General features: G+C 39.7%; 1 protein-coding gene across 1 annotated transcript in view; it reads left to right on the forward strand.

Moving 5' to 3' along the window:
* Nucleotides 1-21,841, forward strand: part of MYO1B (myosin IB) — a 160,013-nt gene that overhangs the window by 11,064 nt on the left and 127,108 nt on the right. The window contains 1 exon segment of the mRNA XM_015596757.2: nucleotides 19,957-20,100. Coding sequence (XP_015452243.1) covers nucleotides 19,966-20,100 — 135 coding nt within the window. The 5' untranslated portion in view covers nucleotides 19,957-19,965.

Here is a 21,841-nt window from a genome sequence, read left to right on the forward strand (position 1 = left end):
AAGGTTACCTGTGTTGGTACCATTTTGTTATTGGCCAGAATTTTTAAACTTTTCCAGTGTGGAAGAACAGAATTCTGGAAAATTACCAAAATATGTTTTTACAAAGAAAGCTTTGCCAAATCTGACACATTTCCTCAAATGCCTGTTGATTTTAATTACTTTTTAAAAAGTTAAGTGAGCTTTCCAGCTTTCCTTTCATGTGCTTCCTCTTGCATAATTTTTAGTGGAGAAATGGGTTTTCCAGCTAAGTTTGTTTTCTCTACAGGAATTTATTCTTAAGCAGTGGTATCTTTGTGAGTATCTCAAAATAATACTGACACAGATTTTAGGGAAGATATGACAGAGATCTTGCCTGGCGTACACTATTTATGTGAGAAATATTGCTAATTTCAATGAGATTTCACAGTGGAATGTAAAATCTAGTTGAGAGGATTTAAATAAGGTGATGCCTTGCTGTAGTTTATTCCACAATTTGTAATGTTTTTCATCTTCTAACACAAATGCTTAATTTGAAAGTAAGATAAATATTTATGAACTTTTCTGCTGTAAGGAAGTCTTCGTACTGTTACAGTAATATCTGGATTTATAGAGTGGATATAACTAAGATTTAGCATTTACTTTTCAAAAGGATTCATCATAGGACTTCTTTAAGTTGGAAACAATATATACACCGTTTTGAGCCAGACAGCAGGCTGTAGAAGGTCTGTATACTTTACACTGCTTGTCAGATTTCATCATGGACCCACATAGGTGTGGGCATAATCTTGTACCACATTTGTGGCTGTTGCCTGTTTCATATCATATACATTAATATGTGGAGGGGGGACAGATTTGTTGGATTCAGCTGAGGTATGCCAAGGGTAGAGCATGCGTGTGGAAGACATAATGGTAAAATTGTCAGCCCAATTTTAATACTTGCCATTTATCGCCAGCTTAAAAAACAAAGAAAAAGGTATAGGGAAAATGTTAAAGGAAACTTGTACCATTTTACATCCTCTCCAGGTGACTTAGAGACCATCTAGGATGGCGTAGTTGACAACTTCTCTCCTATTTGGTTGGAGACAATGCTCTTCTTACCTGGCAGTCAGTGAGCCTGTCATGCATTTGATGTAGAGGTAGCTTCACCTTCTGTGATTCAGCTTCCAGCTTTACACTTGTGCTCTTGGCAGCAGCTTATGCATGATGATCTTTTCTTACTGGAACAGTTAATGACCATGGCAGACGGTGGAAGCCAGTTCCACAGTGGTGCAGCTGTTTATGTGTCCAGCTGGATTTCTTGAAAGCATTAATCAATTTTTAGGATCTTACTCTGGGGGCTACAAATATAATAGGATTTAGGGAGAAACTCGATTTCATGGAAGTTTGCATTGGATGTTGCAACAGATGTAGCATGGAGGTGGAATGGCAGCTGAAGAGAGTCCTGTAGTGAACTTCCCATTTATCCTGAAACCAAGCAATTCAGAAAATTCGATATCACTAGAACTCTCTTTTGGATATTTTGTACTAGAGAAATTATCTTAAGAACATTACAGAAAGTTTGGAAAATGGAGCTAAAAAAGATACTTCTTGAGCCATCTACTCTAAAATATCAACTGTGATCATTTCTGAATATTCCTTTCCCAGCTTTTTATGGTTTAAAATGATGGTAATCATAGAGTATATATATTTTCTATATTGCTGAATAATTTTTGAAGTGAATTTTATAGTTGTATATTATTCTATTGAGTACCATAATTTTCCTAAACATCTCTTAATTATTGGGCATTTGGGTTGCTTATGCCACTTTGCTATTGTAAATAATACTGTGATGAACAATTTTTGTATATATAATCTTTTCCATATTTTGGGTGATTTTCTGACAACAGAGAGTGAGAACAAGGTGACTGGGCCAGAGATTGTCATGAACATTTTGTGTGCCCCTCTTTCCCCAGAGGGGGTAGCTATGGTGACTGGATTGGTGGATCAGGGAAAGTTGGAGTCTGCGATGACTCCCAAGTTTCTGACTCCTGTGATCTCAGGAATGGCTGACATAGCCAGGCCTGAAGGGAACGGGCTCTGTTTGGGATGTGGGGCCTCTAGGCAGTGAGGGAAACTCAGCAGACTGTTGAAATGCAGGGCCTGGAGCTGAGAGACAAGCCAGGGCCTGAAGTCCAGTGAAAGGATCACCAGCATACAGCTGTGGTTGAAGCTGTAGATGTTGTTAGGATTGCTTAGCGGTGGAACAAGAATAGAGGAAGGTGGATAATAGAACTCTGGGATATGTTATTTTGTGACAGGGAGAGGAAGGAAAAGCTACTAAGGAAAATAAGGAGTGACAGGGTGGGAAATGGTCAGCCAGGAAGAAATGGCCACCTGGAAGCCAGGGTAGGAGAGTGTTTCAAGGAGGGTATGCAGTGGGCAACAACCAGGTAGTGACATTTTCTTTGGGGCTTTATCAGTGGCATGCACCGAGTGAACTGTGGGTGCCTAGGAAGGCTGGCAGCTGTCAAAGGTAAGCTCTGTCAGAAACCTTAGCCGTGGAAGAAGAGAGAGAAGTAGGTAGCTGCCAGAAGGGCTAGAAGGCGTTGTAGCGGTATATTAATCTGCTAGGGCTGCCCAGCAGAGTATCACGGACTGGGCAGCTTAAACGACAGAAGTTTGTTTTGTCATTTCTGGAGGTAGAAGTCCAAGATCAGGATATCGACAGATTTATTTTCTTCTGAGGCCTCACTTCCTGGTTTGCAGGTGGCCACTTTCTTGCTGTATCCTCATAGGGTCATATTGGTTAGGGCCTAGCCTAACGGCCTCATTTTAACTTACTCACCTCTTTAATGGCCCCAACTCCAAATACAGTCACATTCTGAGATACTAGGGGTTAGAGTTTCAACATATGAGTTTTGCAGGGACATAGTCAATTTTGAGGGCATACAGTTCAGGCCCTACCAGATGGATTCGAAGCCTGATGACCCACCTGTCTTCCTCCTTGCCCCATGCTCCTTCATCCCCCTACACTGTTGACCATCTGTTCCTTCTTGTCATACTCTTTGTTTCTTGGCTTTGGTGACCTGTGCTGTTCTGTCCTCACACCTCATCTCCTCCTGGTCACCTGGTGTCCAGATTATACAGGGTTTGGGCCTTGTTTCTCTTTTCTTCCTGAGATCACTTCTTCTATTTGTCTTCAATTCCTTCTCAACTTATAACTCAGTCTCCTATAGCAAAGTATTCATTCTCCCAGGCATAATATTTGTGTCAGGTTAACTTAGTAGGGAATTTTATTTGAGGATAAGACTAAACTGTTTTGTAATCCTGTCTTCATAGTTGCTCATCTTGTAGTTATAAACAAAACAAAACAGTGGGAACAATGATTTAGGTCAAGGTGCAGTAAAGTTTATATTTGAGGTCACTTCATATTTCACAAATTAATGTTTTTCTCCCTTGCGTTTGATTTTGGGTTTATTTCTTTTTAAAAGCCCACCTGGATTAAAATAAGACTGAGTGGGGAGCTATCCCTGTAGAATCTGGGGGCAGAATTATTTGGCAGGTATGGTATTATTGCCTTTTTTCTCCAGATGTGTTTTTTTAATTGTTTGTGTTTTGAATTCAAGCTATGTAGAGGTTAAGGTTCTTGTATTTGATGCTGAGGAAGAACCTTTACATGCATGGTGTTGGTGAAAGGGTCAGGGTTAACTTGTGAGTATGTTATTTAAATTGTGGTTGATCGTTTTGGGGTCTCTGGTGTATATATGTTTACATGGTGTTTCTCTTAATTGTCTGTTGAAATCTGTCAATATGATGCCCACATAAAAGTTTATACTTTTATTGAAGAGGCTATCAGATTTCTCAAAGTCTATAAATTATGGATAGAGTTATTGTTCATCTACCTTAAATAGTAGCACCCAGATTTTTCTGGGCAATCTTGAGAGGAACATTATGTCTGTAGACAATTTTAAAGAAGTATGTAATTTTAAAGTATGAAACTCAAATTTAGTTTTTAATAGTAACTTACATGTTTATTCTTTCTATCTTTAAGAGGCAGGTTATTGGAATGACATGTGACCTTGTACTCTTGACTATGTCTGGTTGTGGGTTTGAAGTGTTATTTTTGTGCTTTCTTAAATGACTTAAGCACTTCTGACTGTACATTTGGGACAGAGTAAATATGGCAGTTGGATATAATTTTAAAACCCAACCCGATTTTTAATCTGGTAATATGATAGTACTGTTCATTCCTATAATTGTCTAGGTTCACAGCTTTAGAAAATAGTACAAGCTCTTAGTGACCCTCAGACTTGCTGTATTATTTGGTGCTCTTTTCCAGTGTAAAATATGTCAACTGATGCCCATAATACACTGAATGCTTAAAGTTAGAGAGCTACCCTGCAGTGTGCTCCTGAGTTTGTGTTCCCACCAGTGGTGATAGATGCTTATCCAGACTCAGCTGTGTTTATTTCCAAACATGTTTATGCCAGTGTACTTAATATGTTTAATATAATGGTTTTAAATATATGTGCAAAAAACCCCTGTTTCCATAAAAATTCATTTGAACGCTTTGGAAACCACCTGATAAGAGTACATTTCGAAATGATTACAGCTGATTTAGGAGTGGCTGAGAAAACACAAATGCATTTCGGGGAATCATAAAATAAAAGTAGTCCCACTAATATTGTCAGTCATTCAGGATAGGTAGGCTAAGTTGTGATTATGTAAACCTGAGAATCTTAGTGGCTCAAAGCAAAAATCAACACTTACACTGTATGTCCCTTGTAGGTCAGGTGGGAGCCCCACTCTATGTTGTCCTCATCCTTACTCTGGGCCACAGTGATGGAGCAGCACCCCCTGGAACATTGGTGATCCCTGCCGTAGAGGGAAAGGCTGCTATGAAGCCTGTTTGGCCTTGTACCTGAATTCAGCAAGTGGGGTTGTGTAATCTTCCCACAGAGAGGTGTATCGAGCGTCTGTCAAGAGTAATGCAGTCTACCCTACACTGCTTCCCAGGTATCTTTATAACTGCACTGTTCTTTTAAAAAATTGGACCTGGAGGATGATGCCGTGAGGATGGTTTGTACAAGAAAGACCACCGGGTTCTACAGTCAGGGACATATACTCAAGAAAAGGCCTCAGCCTTACAGCAAAAGATTGGCAAATAAATGTATGTTTATAGGATTTGATTTAAAGTAATATGTGTAGGTATGTATCATTTTTTTAAGGACTTTCACCTCTAACTGGCTTTTTGAAAAACCAAATTGTCAGTCCTTATGCATTTGGATGAGAAAGCCCTGCTTTCATCTTCTTAAAGCCTCCTCTCTTACCCTCCATCAAAATAGTTTCCCACCTTTTATGATAGATTTCATCTGCTATTTCTTTTGTACGTTTATTCTCTCATTTCATTTCTATTAGTTCTACCCTAACTCTCTTTCCTGAACTACTAGATTATGCCCCAACTGGATTCTCTGCTGCTAGCTTGTTGTGCCTTTATGCAATTAGAAAAAAGTACCCTTTAGGGCAAACACAATCCCTTCGGAGCTTGACTTGAGGCCAGTGTCCATTTTCCCCCTTGGCTGGCCCACATTAATGCAGTGCTCAAACTGACTAGAACAACTGACTAGAGCAATCCTACTACTCCCTGCTTCTAGTCACTCTCGCCACTAATTCAGACTATTTCCTGATTAAACCTCCTTTAAATTTTTGTCTTGTCTCTATCCCTGCACAAAAATTTTTTTGATGACTCCATGTCATCAGTAATAGTTGTCCCCAATTTTTTTTTCACCCAACTCTCACCAGTGACTCTCAGTCCACTTGTTGTCCTCTGGATGCACTGATGTCAATGATGACTGTAGCAGAGACATAGGAGATAGGTTGCCTAATGCTTCTCTCTCCTCTCCCTACACTGTCACGACTAAAAGCTCCTTCGCTTGCACTCCCAGTCCTGCCTCAGCTTACCTTTTCTCCCAGCTTCATAGCCCACCAGGGAGGGCCCTCCACCAGCTATCTTCTGCCTCTCTGCCTAGTCACTATCTCCTGAATATATTTTGTACTTCTTGCTTTAAAGTTCTTTTCTGCTTAACCACATCCTCCTCCTCATCCTCAGAAAGTTGGCCACCCTTCTCTGATCCTCCCATATCATGATAATAGCTTCTCCTTTAAATGTAAACATCAGTCTCTATATTCCTCTATTTGATGTGAATCATCTGTCCTGTGTGAACAATTGTTTTTTTAGTTATATTGCTCATCAGTATTTTCTTTCCCCAGCCAGATTGCTGATGGCTGGGAAGAGTAGATGCGTCTCTAATTCTTTCTCCCAGTGCCTGTGTGTATCAGGCACACAGGACAGAGCAGTCGGCTGTGAATAGAAGAGAGTATGGCATGGTTAATCATATAATACAGTTGTGCATGGAAGCTGAGGCCGCTTCTTCCTAGCCGCAGGATATTGACCTACTTTTCCCTTATCTGTGTGCAAAATATTTGTTGTACTTTATGTGTTCTTCCTGTCACAATGAATGTTTGTCTCTCCCTTTCATATGAACAGAATGCTAAAGTGCTAGTTAAATCAGTAGAAAAAAACAATAAAGAAGAAAAGTTGGTAAGCAGTTTTAATTTCTAAACTGGGGGAGGCCTTATAATTATGTCATTTAGAAAGAACTCTATATTTCTTATATCTCTATCTTCATCTGCCTATCTGCCTACCTATTGAGAGATGTGATTAAGGGTGAATTGTAAATTTTAAGTTTTTATGCTTTTTAATTTGATGATTTACAATGTAATTGGCATTTTGAAAACCTTTTTTTTTTTTTAATAAACTACTTGTAGAAGGAAATTAACTTTTTTTTTAAATTAGGCATATACAGCATAGTTAACTATTGAATATTTTATTTTTTACCAAAACTTCCCTTGAGAAAATTTATTGTATGGTTCTATACATGGTCAAACCGATTAACTTTAAACATTGATTTTTGGATAGCTTTAAAGATTTTGTACAATAGTCAAAGGAAAAAAAGTTGAGAGCATTTGTATGTTTATATCAATATATAAATATATGAAATAATTGCTGTCCTACAGAACTTTTGGAAATTAGCAGAACTGTTATTCAAATTTAGTTAACATTTATAAGTTTAAATTTAGTAGACAAATTTTTGTAAACATTTTAATTTGCCTTAAAAGGATTGTTTAGCTTATAGGTATACCTATATCTTTTAGTTCAAATACTTTAGGATGTAAGATGTGTGTAATGGTGCATTTGATTTTACATTCAGTAATGCTTCTAATATTAGAAAAGCTAGAGGAGCATTTGAGATCTGCTCCCCAGCAGATAGTCAGTTTGGCTGTAGTAAACTCTTACAAAAATTCAAAAAAAGAAAAAGGAAAAAAAAAGAAAGAAAAACTAGAAAAAAATTAACCCAGAAAATACTTCCAAATTCTATTATGATTGTTGATTTTAGTTAGCTTAAATGAAGTAACCCACTGTATTTTAGCTATTTTCTTTAAAAATTCTTTTTAAATGACAAAATAGTTTTGCCTTCTCAATTTACATTATCAGTGTCTTTTTTGGAAGATCTTAGCTATTTCGTTTGATCAATTCTCAACTAATAAACATTCATAAAATCCTAATGTAAATGTATAAACATCTCACTCTGATTACATTGTGTATTAAATCTTATTTTAGTGGATAACTGCTTGAGGAAGCTTCTGAATTTTTATTGTAAAGAATTTTTTCTTAACTACGAGTACAGAAGCATTACTAAAGATGCACTGTTGAATAATGCATATTTTTCTCTTATACTATATGGGTTTCTTAATTTGTAATTTCAGATCCTGTTTGCTTTCATACCTAGATGAATTAATTTATCAAAATAGCCAGTGCCATTTTGCACTTTATAGATGTAAACACACAGAGAACACCTTCACACGTGCCTCAGTGCCTTTGCTTACAATATCCTGTTGATTCTGTGCATTGCTGTCTGTGCTGTTTATGGTTAGACCCTCAGTACATTTTTTTCCTAGTGAGGTCAAAATAAAGAGAGCTTCTTTCCATTACCTCTGAGTAAATGTCATTGAGAAAGATCCTTGTGGGCTGGCATTTTTGGTTTTTAACATCCCTTATAACCAGACCCAGGATGTATGCTCACCTAAAAATGAAGGTACTCCATCTTTCCAGAGTTGAACCTTTTTTGTCGAATCAAGAATGATGGAAGCTGGAACAGGATCTTAGGAGATGTCGTCTTTAGCCCCTTTGTGGGGAAACTGAGGCTTGGAATTAGCAGTGTGCCCAAGGTCTCACTGTGAGTGAGCTGCAGGGTTTTTTAAATTTTTTCTGGAGCCACCATGGTAGTCATTCTAACCTCTGTGGTCTGTTGCAGAATGCAACAGCTGATGCTTCCCTGAGACATAACTCACTTCCTTGCCCCAAAGAACAAAAAGAATGCACTCAATTCAATACATTTCCCTCCAAATATCATGGGAAAGAGCCTGAATGATGGGAAGGTGCCTTTTTTAAAGAAGGTAGTTCTCTGGTGTAACCCGGGCTATTTTATGTAAGCATCTTTGTTGGGCCAGTTGTCTTCAGAAGCCGGTCTATAGGTAACCCCAAAACTAACAGGTACAGGAAACCCGATGTGAGTGCCTACCAGGTGCAAATCACTATACTTTTAATTACAGTGGAATACCTTGAGTGATTGGATAGTTTGATCAGGTATAAAGAGAACAGGGAGAATGAATCTACAAGCAGTGTAAGTAGGGAAAAGGGGGCAAGGGACAGGAGGACTTTGGTGAGGCTGTTAGCATGTGGCATGAGATTGGGAACCTCTGATTCACTTGGAAGTTCATTTGGAAGGGAAATTGTTTTTCCTATCGTGGCCGTATTCAACTTCATGATCACTGGTCATATTTGGTGTCTGTGCCCCGGCCAGGAACAATCAGAGCTGTCTGGTGTGCCAGTTATATTTGAGTGGTTTTACATTCATCTAGGGGTTCCAGGGTCTTGTGTTTGCCAATCTAAACACATTCAACTTCATGGAATTTTTTTTTTTTTTATCCACCTTGAGGGAACAAATTGAGAAGTCTGTGAGTTATAATTAGCACGTTCCACATCCCAATTAACAGCTGAGTTTGTGTTTCGGGCTATACCAGTGCTTTATAGTTTTTGGCTACTTTGTCCCATAGGAAGTCATAGGCCTTTTCAGACATTAGCTCATTAATTCTCCTAATATCCAGTACGAGTAGGATAGTGTGACCATAGGTTCCCCCTCAAGCTAGGACTGCGTGCTTTTCCTTCTAGACCTTCTAGGATTTTGGTTGCCAAGCTGGTGGGAGGTGGGGATGGGAGGTGGAAAGAAAGGGCTGGGTGGTCTTCAGATCAAATATTGGGGGTGGGTGTCATTCTCTGAAGTTGCCCTGCACTTTGGCAGTTGTACCTGCCATGACTCTGCAGAGCTTTCTCCAGGAAATTACAGTGATGTTGGCTGCATTCCTCTTCAGGGTACTGAACCCCATAGAATGTGTGTTACAAGTGAAGCAACTCTCTAGGTTATTTACTTGGACATTATTGGGGGCGAGCTCTTAGGACGAGAAGCAGAAATGGCACTGAGGAGGATCCTGACATCTAGTGAGAACCTTCTGTGAGGTGAGGGCTTTGCTCTGTCAGCCTGCATAACAATCCTAATAATGGAACGGATGTTGCCACCTTGAGTTTTTAGATCAGAAATTCGAGTTCCAGAGGTGAATTCGCTTGTATTTGAGCCTGAGTCTGTGACCCAAAGCCTGTGCTGGGACAGATCAAAGGGAGTTCTCAGCTGTGGTAAACTCCTGCTATTAAACTTTTGTAAAAGTTACCCTTTCCCAATGTAGAAGTGAAGCTTCTCACTCATTAAAAAACTGTCGGGTATTGTGAAGGGTTTGGCGACTTAGGAATTAGATCGAAGGGTGTGAATAATATAATAAGTGTAAAAAACTACTCTCAGACCAGTCCCGAAAGCTTCCTCTTTGCCCTGGCTCTTCCAGAAACCAGATGTGCAACACCTCCTGGGTCCATTTCTCCTTCTGTTAAGAGAAGGATTTGCCTGGGCTCCTAAGGCTTTTTGCTCATATATCAGAAAGGACAGTTTGTAGCTTGTAATTCAAAACCTTCAATGTTGTCATAGCAGCCACTGTTATTTTTGATTAAAAAATCCTTCTAATTAGTCTAGATAGTATATTCGTCATTTCTACAGTTGGAAAAAACTTTTTTTTTAACCTGTCACTTTACGAATTGTAAAGTTCTAGATGTTATCTTTTAAATCCTTAATAACTGGCCTGTGCTGTGCCTGGGATTGAAGGTTGACAGGCCAGCTTTTCCACACCCAGACAGAAACAAACCTTGACATTGATGTGAGGTGGTTCAGGGCACCTCTCTGCCTGTGCAGAGACACCCTCTGGGGTGTGATAACCAGAATGTTAAATCAGTTGCCCTTCCTGTTCAGAAAGTGTTTTAAGATTGGAATCTGCTTAATGGTTTATGGGCTTCCATTTGCTTTTAGCTGTTTTTCACTCCCAGTTCAAATCTATTCCATTTTACTGTCGCCTGATAATTTAATGTCCTGTGTATTATTCAGAGTTCGGACACAAGGCAACAATTTACTGTATGGAAATTGCCGGGTAGTTGGGCCGATTTTTCCCCCTAATCCAAGATTCTAACAAAAGCCATCCTACCAGCAGTCCATTAAATACTCTTAACAAAAAGCTTTAGAGAAAGGATGGAAATGCACATTATGTAGTAGCTTTAACCATGCAATAAAGGATTAGAAAATCAGATAACTATACTTTGTGAAGTAAATGCCATGAATAAGTTTCTCTAAGGAAGTGTGTTGATGGGAATGAAAATCAGTGTCACCTGAGCCTTTTCACAAATGCCCAGCAGTGTCCACTTATATACTCTGGGGAGCCTTGCAAAGCACCCCATGTGGTTCTTTGTGGCCCACCAGACCCATCCCCTTTGAAAACCACGCTGTTTGGGTAAATTGTCTTAAAGAATGTAGTTCTCATTCCACTTGCCCTTTAGGTTGATAAATACTGAGAAAGTATCTTGCCCTTTGGTATCTAATTTGAGTCTTTCCTGATCTTTCATGTTCTGGGTATATCATCTGAGGCTCTCTGATTATTCTTTGCCAGTCGGTACTTGGGTAGGAAGGATGGAGGTAATGGAAACAATCCTGGAAGGAAGAATGGGCTGTATCTCTATAATGTGCATCTATTCATTTGCCCTCCACACCAGAGTCCTGTGTGACCGCCACTCTGCCATGCAATGGGATTTTTGCACATGGAGACCTCATACATTCTTCAGTGGGAAGAGGAGACAAATAAACCATCAGTTGTGCTGGAGGTACACTGGCTTGCTCAGAGCATGCTGCCTGTGAGGAGTGGCTGCTCACACTGGTTTAAGTCAGGGCGGATTTATTTAAGATGAGCTCAGCCGAACCTCTTAAACAGCTTTTCTGTCTGTCCTGTGAGATTTGTCATCACCGCTTCTCTCTGCCCATGTGCTTCATTCCTTTCCTCAGACTGGCTTCCTCTGCAGGAACCCAGCAAGGCTCTCCCGAATGATACACCCTGTCCTCTGGATCTGTGTGAACTTCCTGGTCCAGTGCACGAGCCCTCTGACTATAGTCTCTGTGTCCTAATTTCAGATCCTTGTGAGCTGGTATTATTTGGCCTACACCCACAGCCCAGTTAGCTGTGGCCTGGTTGAAGGAGCTCTTGGAGATCTTGGCATATTTGTGTGTCATGTGTGGTTTGCCTCAGGGTCGAGGGACTTCACTAGGGTGAGATGAGACTGAGGAAGAAGGCTAGAGTCAGGTTGTGGAGTCATGTGATCTGTAACAAGGAATTTTTTTATTGCGGTGAAGTATATGTAACATTTACCATTTTAACCTCTTTAAATGTACACTTAAATGGCATTAAGTACAATCATATTATTGTGCAGCCATCACCACCATTCATCTCCTGAACTTTTTCATCTTCCTAGAGTGAAACTCTGTACCCATTAAACAACTTCCTGTTTCCTCCTCCTTCAGCTCCTGATAACCACCATTCTGCTGTCTGTTTTTATGAATTTGATTATTCTAATACCTCATATGAGTGAGGTCATACAGTATTTCCCTTTTGTGACTGATTTATTTCAGTTAGCATATTGTCTTTAAGTTTTAGCATGTCAGAATTTCCTTCCTTTTTAAGGCTAATATTCTGTTGTGTTTATATATCACATTTTGTTTATCCACTCATCTATTGATGGACTCTTCAGTTGGTTCTACACCTTTTGACTATTGTGAATAATACTGCTTTGAACATGGTTGTACAAATATGTTTGAATCTCCGCTTTCATACTCTAAAGTAGAATTGCTGGATCATACGGCAATTCTGTGTTGCATTTTCTTTTCTTTTTCTCTTTCTTTCTCTCTCTCTCTCTCTCCTAAAGTAGAATTGCTGGATCATATGGCAATTCTGTGTTTCATTTTCTTTTCTTTTCTTTTTCTCTCTTTCTCTGTCTCTCTCTCTCTCTGTCTATCTCTGTCTCTCTCTCTCCTTCCTTCTCTCCCTCCCTCCCTTCCTTCTTTCCTTCTTTCCTCTTTCTTTTCCTTTTTTCTGAGGATCTGCTAAGGGGTTAGAATATTGGCTTAAAGACACTGGAGAGTTATTGAAGGATTTAAAGCAGGGCTCACCTGATCAGATTGTGACTTAGAAAGGCAGCTTGAGTAGTGTGGTCCATGGATGGGGAGGGAGAGGGGTGCCACAGGCTGTGGTGGCAGAGAGACTACTCTGAAGGCTGTTGCCTTCCAGGTAAGAAGTGATGAAGGCTGAGCTAGGGCAGTCACAGTAGAGAACAGAGGGGAAGAGATGGAAGTGGGAATACTTAAGTTGATACAATCAGTGAGAAAGCTGGCTCTGGGGGGATGAAGTAAGAGACAGGGATGAGAACCTGGGTCACTTGTGACCTTTGTGGAATTTGGGGTTGAGGTTTTTTGTCTTTTGTTTGCATTTTAATATGGGATGGTAGGCGATATCAGTTTTAAACATGTATTCAGATGTTCGACACAGCTTCATGGTAGAGATGATAGGTGGGCATGCTGTTGATAATATGGGTTTCTAATTTGGGGGAGGGGATAAAGTATAGAAGGAAAGGGCAAATTACTTTCCAATTTGGCTGAATTTCAAAGTGTTGGGGGTATTATTGGTGTAGCTAGGAGATTTCCTAGTTCCTATGGCTCTATGTCACATTCCTACCTTGAATATATATAAATTTATAAAGCCAAAATGATGTCACATTCCTACCTTGAGGAATATATATAAATTTATAAAGCCAAAATGATAGCCAATTCATTGGTTAATAAAAATCAGGTTTCATAAGGATTCTAACATATTTAAAAAGGATTTAGACTAAAAGCATGTGTTGAATTTGGCTTATGTTCTTTTTACTCATCTACATTTCCTGATTTATTTTCCTATAGTGACCATATATTGCTTTTCATCATTAAAAAGATCATTTGAAATTTCAGAAGTCGCTTATCTTCTCAACTCTCTCACTGGACTGTGTGTTCCCTGAGGGTAGACTGGGGTGGGTCGGGGGAGTACCATGGTTATTCACAGTGTGTCCCTAGCACCTAAAACTGTACCAGAGACCAGAGGACTCCTTGTAAATGGCGGTTGAACTGAATTGAGTGGAAGTTGAATCCAACTGCTCTCCAAGATGAGATTCTGTGCTGTTTTAAAAGGTATAGGAAGGAAATTCCAGTTTTTCACAGTCACCTAGCTCGTTATATTAGGCACTGAATCACGTCCTATAGACTTGGCCCCTCTTTTGCATTTGTTTTGCCATCAGGATTCGCCAAGCTTTATTTTGTTCATGAAATCTTGCCATATTGGCCCCATTTTCTTACTTAGATGTGTTTCTCATGTTATTCTTAAAAGCATTAGTGATCTCTTTGGGAGCCAAATAGCTCAATTCTGTTTCCTTTCCTTTGTTGATATTATTATGTTTTTAGAGGAATGAATCCAAGTGGCTTGAAGCCGCAGTCATTATTTTGCCTTCTGGTCATGAAGGAACTAACCAAAGAACCAACCCACCCATGGCAGCTGTGAGAATGTGCATATTGAATGACTTGTCAGTCATAAATTTGCATACTTGTTTTCCCTTTGTGTTTCTCTGAATGCCTACCATGTGCAAGAGGCTGTGCACTATTGCCTTTGGGGAAATAAAGGTGAATAAAGTGTGACTGGACATCAAGGAGCTGATTCTGTAGAAAAGGGGCTGTCATGCATTCATGACCACCATACAAGGAGGTTAATGAGTGGAACTGGAGTTTGATAAGAGCAATTGTTAGTATGCTAAGAGGACTCCCTGAAGGTTTTGCCTCTGACATATAGTGCTAATGACCTTACAATAGACGTTACCAAACTAGCAGATACCTGCTTTCATTAAGTTTTCCGAAAGAGTGGCTTTTATGCTTTCACTTTAAAAGTTCCTTCAAATTTAAAATTATGTTAACGACTTAATATTAAGCCTTGTAATCCGTTGTAACCTCAGTTTTGGTTTGTGAATGTTCTTTCAAGTTCTACAGTGAAACTGTTTCAACTTAAAAATACACATTTGTTCTCATCTGTGGTACTCTGAGAGCTTTGTATTACACCAGATGCTATATTTCAGATTATCCTGCATCTCTTATTAGTTATTATTAAATTAGTGATTAATTTGGAATAGCTTTTCAGCATTGCTGTTTTGATATCAAATAGTGGAATGACTATACACTTCATGTGGATGTCCTCTCTGGACTCTGGACTGGCCATCTCTCACGTGGGACTACTGGCTTGGAGAATGCTGGTCTCAATATTCTCAGGCAGAGATGACGTTAGCATGGCTTGTAATATAAGGTTGATGACTGGGGTAGACTACTTATATTTAAATGTTGGGTTACAGATGGCCATTTTAAGATGGTATAGGACATTTATGCTGCATTTTCTTTTGGATTTCGAGGGATGTTTGAAATGCTTTCAATAATTTAAATGGTATTTTTACACTGCAAAAGACGTGAGTGAATGAATTGTTGTACATTGAAATATAGGTAGTAATTTTGGAAGTTTTCGAGATGAAAGTAGGTGGGGGAAAGAACAGCTGCAATTATATATTTTGGTTTTTGGAGGGTCAAATACGTTGAAAGAGCTGAAGCAGCCATAGAGTCACCTGGCCTCAGTTGGTGGGCCCGTGGCTGGACTAAGGCAGCACCCTTGGATGAAGAGCTTCCAGGCTCCTCTGTGGTTCCTCCCAAGGCTCTCCCAGTATTTTGTATTGCTTTCACCAGGGTTGGGAGAAAGAGGTTAGGTTTTATAAAACAATGAATATCTAACAATGGTATAATACAGTGTGTTGGGTACTGTACTTAGTGTTCATGATAGTTAGGGACTTGGCTGCTTGCAGTGCAGGAAGTACATCATGTAGAGGAAGTACATCGTGTAGAGACTCACAGAATTGCAGAGAGGTTGGATGGCTAGGAAGGATATAGGCCTGGAAGACAGGCAGGAACCAAGGAAGGCTAGAGGGCTGGGCAGCAGGATCCCTAGCTGAAGCCATACTGCAGGACCCACCCGGTATTCATGCTGCTGCTGTTGCTTCAGTGACTGATGACTATAACTTCCAGTCATCACCACCAGCTTTTGTAGTCACCCAGGACTCCCAAGTCCCAGGAGGAGGTGATTGGCTGTGCATAAGCCATGTTGCTTGGGGTGGAGAGAGAGAGCAGATCTGTCTCCTTTGACTGCTGTAATGGGAATTGGGCACTGCGTCTCACTAGATTACTTGTTATCACAAGGTAACTGGAGAATCCTTAAAAGCAAAATTAGGTGCAAATAGGAATAAGACTATATAATGGATAGTGTCCCCTTAAAAAAAAAAAAAGACAAATGTCTACTATGACTATCTCTTTTGACTCCCCACCATTCATATATACCTTGCTTCACCATACTTACTTACGCTTACGAATATAAAATGCCCCAGCCAGCGTAATGCCACTCTCCTTGTACGGCTGAAAACAGCTACACCCTCTTCAGAGATTCTGTTCTTTGAGATCCCCTTTGTTCATTGTCTTCTTTGGCCACATCTGAGATGACATCGGGGAAGATGGTTTTGTCAGGAGCTGCAAAGTTTTAACAGTCTTTTTTTCATTCTTATGAGTTGGAGGTCTTGGGTTGTTTGTTTAAAGGATCAAGCAATTAATTGAAAGTCACTCACTGTCAGCCAGACTTCTTTGGCAGTATAGGTTCTTTAAAAATGTTGTTGGCTTTTAAGGTTTATTTGCTTCCATGGATTAGTAACCAAAACCAGAGATACTGCCAAGTCCCAAGGTTTTGAACCTAGAACTTGGTCTGAGAACCTGTCTCTTGGCATTTGGACCTGGCCTTGGTGCTCGGCGGGGTGTCTTAGCTCTTGGTCAATAGAATCTATCTGGGAATAGGTAAGTGTAAGAGGCAATGGAGTGGGTGATACGTCTGCTGTGCTACGTGTTCGTGTTGGTAGCAGCACTGTCCTTTTCTCAGGCCACAGAGGCAGAACAGTCGGTGCTTGGGATAGGTCGCACCTCCCACCTCCAGACAGAAAGATCCTCTGAGCGCCGTATGTTCTCTTCTCTGGCTCTCAGACAGGCTGCTTTCACAGCATGCTTTTCTTGTCGCAGCTTAAGAAGTGGCCAACATATACTCTGGTATCTGAATTTTTCTTGAATTCTATAAAGTTGTAGGCACAAGGTCTAAGTCTTAGGACACGACGGGCTGTGGTTTAATCAGCTGTTTCATTCTGAAGTATCAGAAATGATCACCTTGCCAGTGCAAGATAGCAGGTCCTCATGCCCTCCACCTGTGGCCCTAGCTCAGCTAGTCTGTGCTCTCTAGCGTGCTGGCTGTGACACCCCACTTGCTCTTACCAGCTTCTATTATTAGGTAAGATGCTTTCTGTTGCACATAGTAAACAATCCAACTCAAACAGCTTCAACAGTGAGGAGAATTAATTGGCTTCCTGGACTGAGAACTTGAGAGCTGTGGGGCAGGCTTCAGTGCAATTTGATCTAGAGGTTTGTGATGTCATCAGGGCTCCAGCATAAATTCTCTTCTTGGATGTTTTCTTGCCCTGCTCTCCTCCACATGTTGTCTTCCTCCTCAGCATGGCCCCCTGGTGAAAGCAGACATGGCCGCAGCAGTTCCAAGTATCGTGTCTGTAAATCATATCATCCAGAGGTAGATAGAACCTTTGTCTTAATATACCAAGCCTCAGGCTTGGTTATAGGACCAGTCCTGAATCAATTACAGTGGCTGGGAGATGGAAATGTGTTGCATGCCCTAGTCCAGATTACAGGCTACATTCCTGGAGCAAGGGATAAAATTGGCTTCCTTAGAACAACATGGGGTCTTGGGAGGGGTGACAGTAGACATCTATGCGTCAAACAAAAAGTATCTCGATGTTCTGTATGTGTTCTCATTTAATCATCTCATGCAAATTCTTCTGATGGTTTATGGAAATTTTGAGTTAGCAAGTGATTCTGACATTTGTTCTTATGGTTAGCAATGCTCTTTCAAAGAAAAAAAAAATCAGTTTCTTTTGGTGGAGCAAATATACCAACTAATTTCACTGAGATGTCAAAGAGAACCAAACCAAGTCCTGGAGGTAGTAGTCACAATAAGAGAAATCAGGCCATTTGTAGGAAGATAGGGAAGTAACTCTACAAGATTTTTTCAGTGTACCATTTTAAATAAGAGAATGAGGGAGAGTGTCACTATTTCCTCCCCTTAAATACTAAAGAAGACAAACACAATGAAACAGAACTGTGCTTGAATTACTAAATGAATGCTGGTATCACATTTTCAGCTGGTTTACTTTGTTGTATTTTGGTTTGCAAAAGTTGCTCTTCTTGCAAAAGTTGTCACTTCTCCCAGTTGCCTGTAACTCAGCATTTGTTTTGCCTACCCCTTTAGCATTATAAAGTTGGGATAGAAGTGTCAAAATTAGAACCCATGTACACTTGCTTGAAATTTATGTTTGAAAAGATGGTGAAGTGGGTTTAATGACAGAGAAAGATCAGCTGCTTAATTATTGTTACCTGCAGCGAACTGTTGTCTTTCTGCAGCTGTTGCCATAAATAGACTTTATATACCAGAATCCACCCCAGGGCAAAGAGTTCCCATTCAGCCTCTTCGCGTAATTTAAATTGCTGGTTTGAGGTGGTTATTTTTGAAACCTACCTCAGATTGATTTCCCCCTTAATCCCTAAGCCTTCTTCCCTCATCTGCCAAATTATATGTAATGAATCGCAGCTAGAGTGCTTTTGGCATTTCAGGAGTCTGAGAACTTGAAATTTGATTTAAATGTTAATTTATTGTGACAAAGGTTGGGCAGTCCAGTTCCTATTCTTGTGCTAGTCTTTCCATGGAGTTGGCCTGGGACCAGCTGTTCTCTGGCTTCTGCTACATCTCAAGAGAATGGCAAGTGCCCCCACCCCTACCTATTTTGTTTTAAACAGAGTCTGGCTTAGTTCAAAGTGGATGAAGACATTCTTGATGCTCCCATTGGGTTTTAGCACTACCTGGGGCTATTTAGTCCAAGTGTAGTTGGAATGAAATGAAATATTTTAAAAAGTTAACTGTTTTTCTTCTTTTGAATATTAAATACTTCCTTATTGTGGGTTTTTTTTTTTTTTTTTTTTGGGGGCCTATCCCTGCCTCTTCTTGGTGTCCTTTTTGGCTGTTCATTACACACTTAAAAACTTTTTTTTTTTTAATAATAGGGTCAGAAATAAAGTATGTGTTTGTGACTTCATATAAATCATTAGTAATTAATAATAAAGAATTACATAATTTCCAGCCTTTCCTAATACTCTTTAAAATAGCCCAACTAAATGTAGTTTCTGTTGTCACTCAGAGAACTACTGAATGTTCTAGACTAGAATTGCTATGTTTTAAGGAAGTAGACCAACCTTTATGAGATATAATATGCCTGGGTGACTCCTTAAAGGAAAGAATTAAATGTACTTTTCCTTCAAGATTAGGGGTATGAATACACATGAGTATTCATTGCGTGTAATTTGGTTTTCCCTTTTCAGTGGTGTGTCTGTTGGAATGAGAATTAAGAACATTGAGGTCACTCTTGGCGGGTTATGTTATATAGGCAACCTCTAATTGACAAGTGGGTTGTGTAGTTTTCTTAATAAGTCAGTGTTGTCACCTGAATGAAATTTCCCCCTATAGGTACAAAGTAATAAGTGGTGATTGAGTCCTTTAACACAAAATGTAATGCACTCTTAAGTAACCATAAGGAAAATCCCCTAATCTCGCTGAGCTTCCTTATCTTAAAATGGGGATAATGAGAATACCTACCTCATAGAGTTACTGTGAGGATTAAATTAATTAATGCATGTGAAGTTCTAGTTCTAGTGTTTGATATGTGGCAAGTGCTCAGTAAATGTTAGCATCACGTTTTAAACATTATTTCTTGGGAAAATGTATTCTGAATGTCAGCATGGAATACTGGGGGGTGTCATCTTGGAGGAAGCAGATTTATACAGGTTCAAGTCTGATGGTGGTATGCAGGAGCTGCTGGTGGAAAGGGGTAGATTGGGTTCTCTTGCTAGAGTTTTGCAGCTTCTAATTGGGGAGAAAGGATGTGCTAAAGAAGAAAACGGAGACCCTGGCTTCGTAATGGTTCTTTCTGTAGGTGGACTTTGTCTGGGACGATGGACTGGGAGGGAGGTCCATTTGTGGCAGCGGGTTGGCAAATGGGGCTTTGAGAGGTGTGGAGGCGCCTGTAGCCACCTCGGAGGCTTCTGCCGCAGGTTGTGGGGAGGGGAGGTTATGACATTTGTGAGGGAGGGTGAGGGCCATGTGGAACTACCAGTGTTTGGTTTCTCCAGTGGTGCTAAGAACCCAGCTGAAATAATTTTGCTCATTTAAATTGACCCATTTTCTTCTTTCTGACAGCTGGAGACTATGGCCAAAATGGAGGTGAAAACGTCACTTTTGGACAATATGATTGGAGTTGGAGATATGGTTCTTTTAGAACCTCTCAACGAGGAGACCTTCATCAACAACCTCAAGAAGCGCTTTGACCATAATGAAATATATGTGAGTATACACTAAAGTTCATCTGTGGGGTTTAGACTTTGTACTTTGTGGCAGAGAGCCGGCATCTCTTTCTCAAACTCTTCTCTGTTTTTTCTATTTGTTTATCAGAGTCCAGAGGTATTTGTTTATACCCTCAGAAAGAGTTTTGTGTTTGCTCATTTGGCACATGAGTAATACTGATTAAAGTCAAGTGAGTCTGCTTTCCACATGGTGTTTATAGGGTGCCGACTTTGTGCGGAGTATTGCACTAGATGTTGGAGGCGTCCTAAAGCAAGAAGAATACTTAATTCCTGCTTCCTGAGAAACATGTATTCAGGAAGAGTTTTGAAATCCATAAACATCTTAGATGCCTTCATAAGATTAGCAGTTTAACCTTTGAGAAGCTACTCATTAAACAGCAAGGCAGTGAACTGTCAAAAAATACATGAACCTTCTTGACATGTGTATTTAATAGATACAGGAGCCAATTACCAGATAAAAATATGTGTTTATTCCCTGGAGATTTAGGAATAGTCATGTCCTGCTATACAGAAGTATAATATCATATACGAAAATGAAAACATATAAATATATACAATACTAGGAGAAATTTTATGTTGTAAAAATTCTTTATAAAGGATTTCATAGTATTACTTTAACTCTCAAGTTTCTTAATATACTTAAAACATGAGTAAAAAATACATTTATATTCAGCTTTTCAGGAATTTGTGTAAAGCATAGAAATTTGCATCTGTTTAGGTAGAAACATGTTGTTAACTAAGTCAAGGAAACAGAGCACTGGTTCTTTGTACCGGTAGCTAAGAAGAAAAGAGGGTGGAGTGGATGCAAGTATGTAGTTGAAATAGGTCCTGCCTTGCTTCTAGATTCTTTTTCCCGCCTTTTTGTGGTGTATCTGTGTCTGGAGATGAATGGGATTGTTGGGACATGCTTTATATTTTTCTATCAATATGGAAACCTTACAAGGAAATATAAATAGATAAAAGGAGAAGTTGTAACTGATACAAGTAGGATCAATAATAACTTTTGTGGAAATAAAACATTTTAAAATTATGCGCAAAGCCATATTAATTTATGTCCCATATAGCTTTCCTTTTCGGATAGCCAGTCGTGTTTCAGGGATAACTTTGGATAATTTCTTAATGAAATAATAGTCATCATCTGGGAATTGAACTTTTTTATCTTTCTCGATTTGTATTGTTGGAGGTAGGGGGAGGTTAGCAGTGACAGGAGATATGTGGATGCTGCTTTTGGAACATTAATTTGGTAATTGGATAAGAAACTAGGTTCAGAGATGTAATTGTGTAAAATGCTGATGCAAATGGAAAAGGTATAAATCGCCGCCGCAGAGCAGGGAAGAGGTCTTATTTGGTTTGGCACTGAGGCCCGGTGTCACCTTCCCTCAGAGTGTAGCAGTTCCACTTTCGGGTAGGAAAGCCTTACATTTCTGCAGCTTTAGTTGAGAGGATGGTCTGATAACAAATAAAAGACAGACTTTAAACACTGGCCCCTAAGATGGAGATAGGAGGAATCAATTATATTGTAACTAACATTGCTGATCATTTTTCTTTTTGGCTCTAAGAAGCACAGTTCACTTTTAGATGAATCGAAAATAGGATGGAGAGTAGAACATTGCATGCATTCAAATACCTGATTTGTTGTGCCCACTAAAAATAAAACAATCCCCTTTTTAACAAAATGCCAAGTGTTAACATTCATGAGTCTTGAGCAGACGAAATGTCTG

The sequence above is a fragment of the Pteropus alecto genome, unplaced genomic scaffold (genome assembly GCF_000325575.1).
Source record: "Pteropus alecto unplaced genomic scaffold, ASM32557v1 scaffold3, whole genome shotgun sequence".
NCBI classification, from domain to species: Eukaryota; Metazoa; Chordata; class Mammalia; order Chiroptera; family Pteropodidae; genus Pteropus; species Pteropus alecto.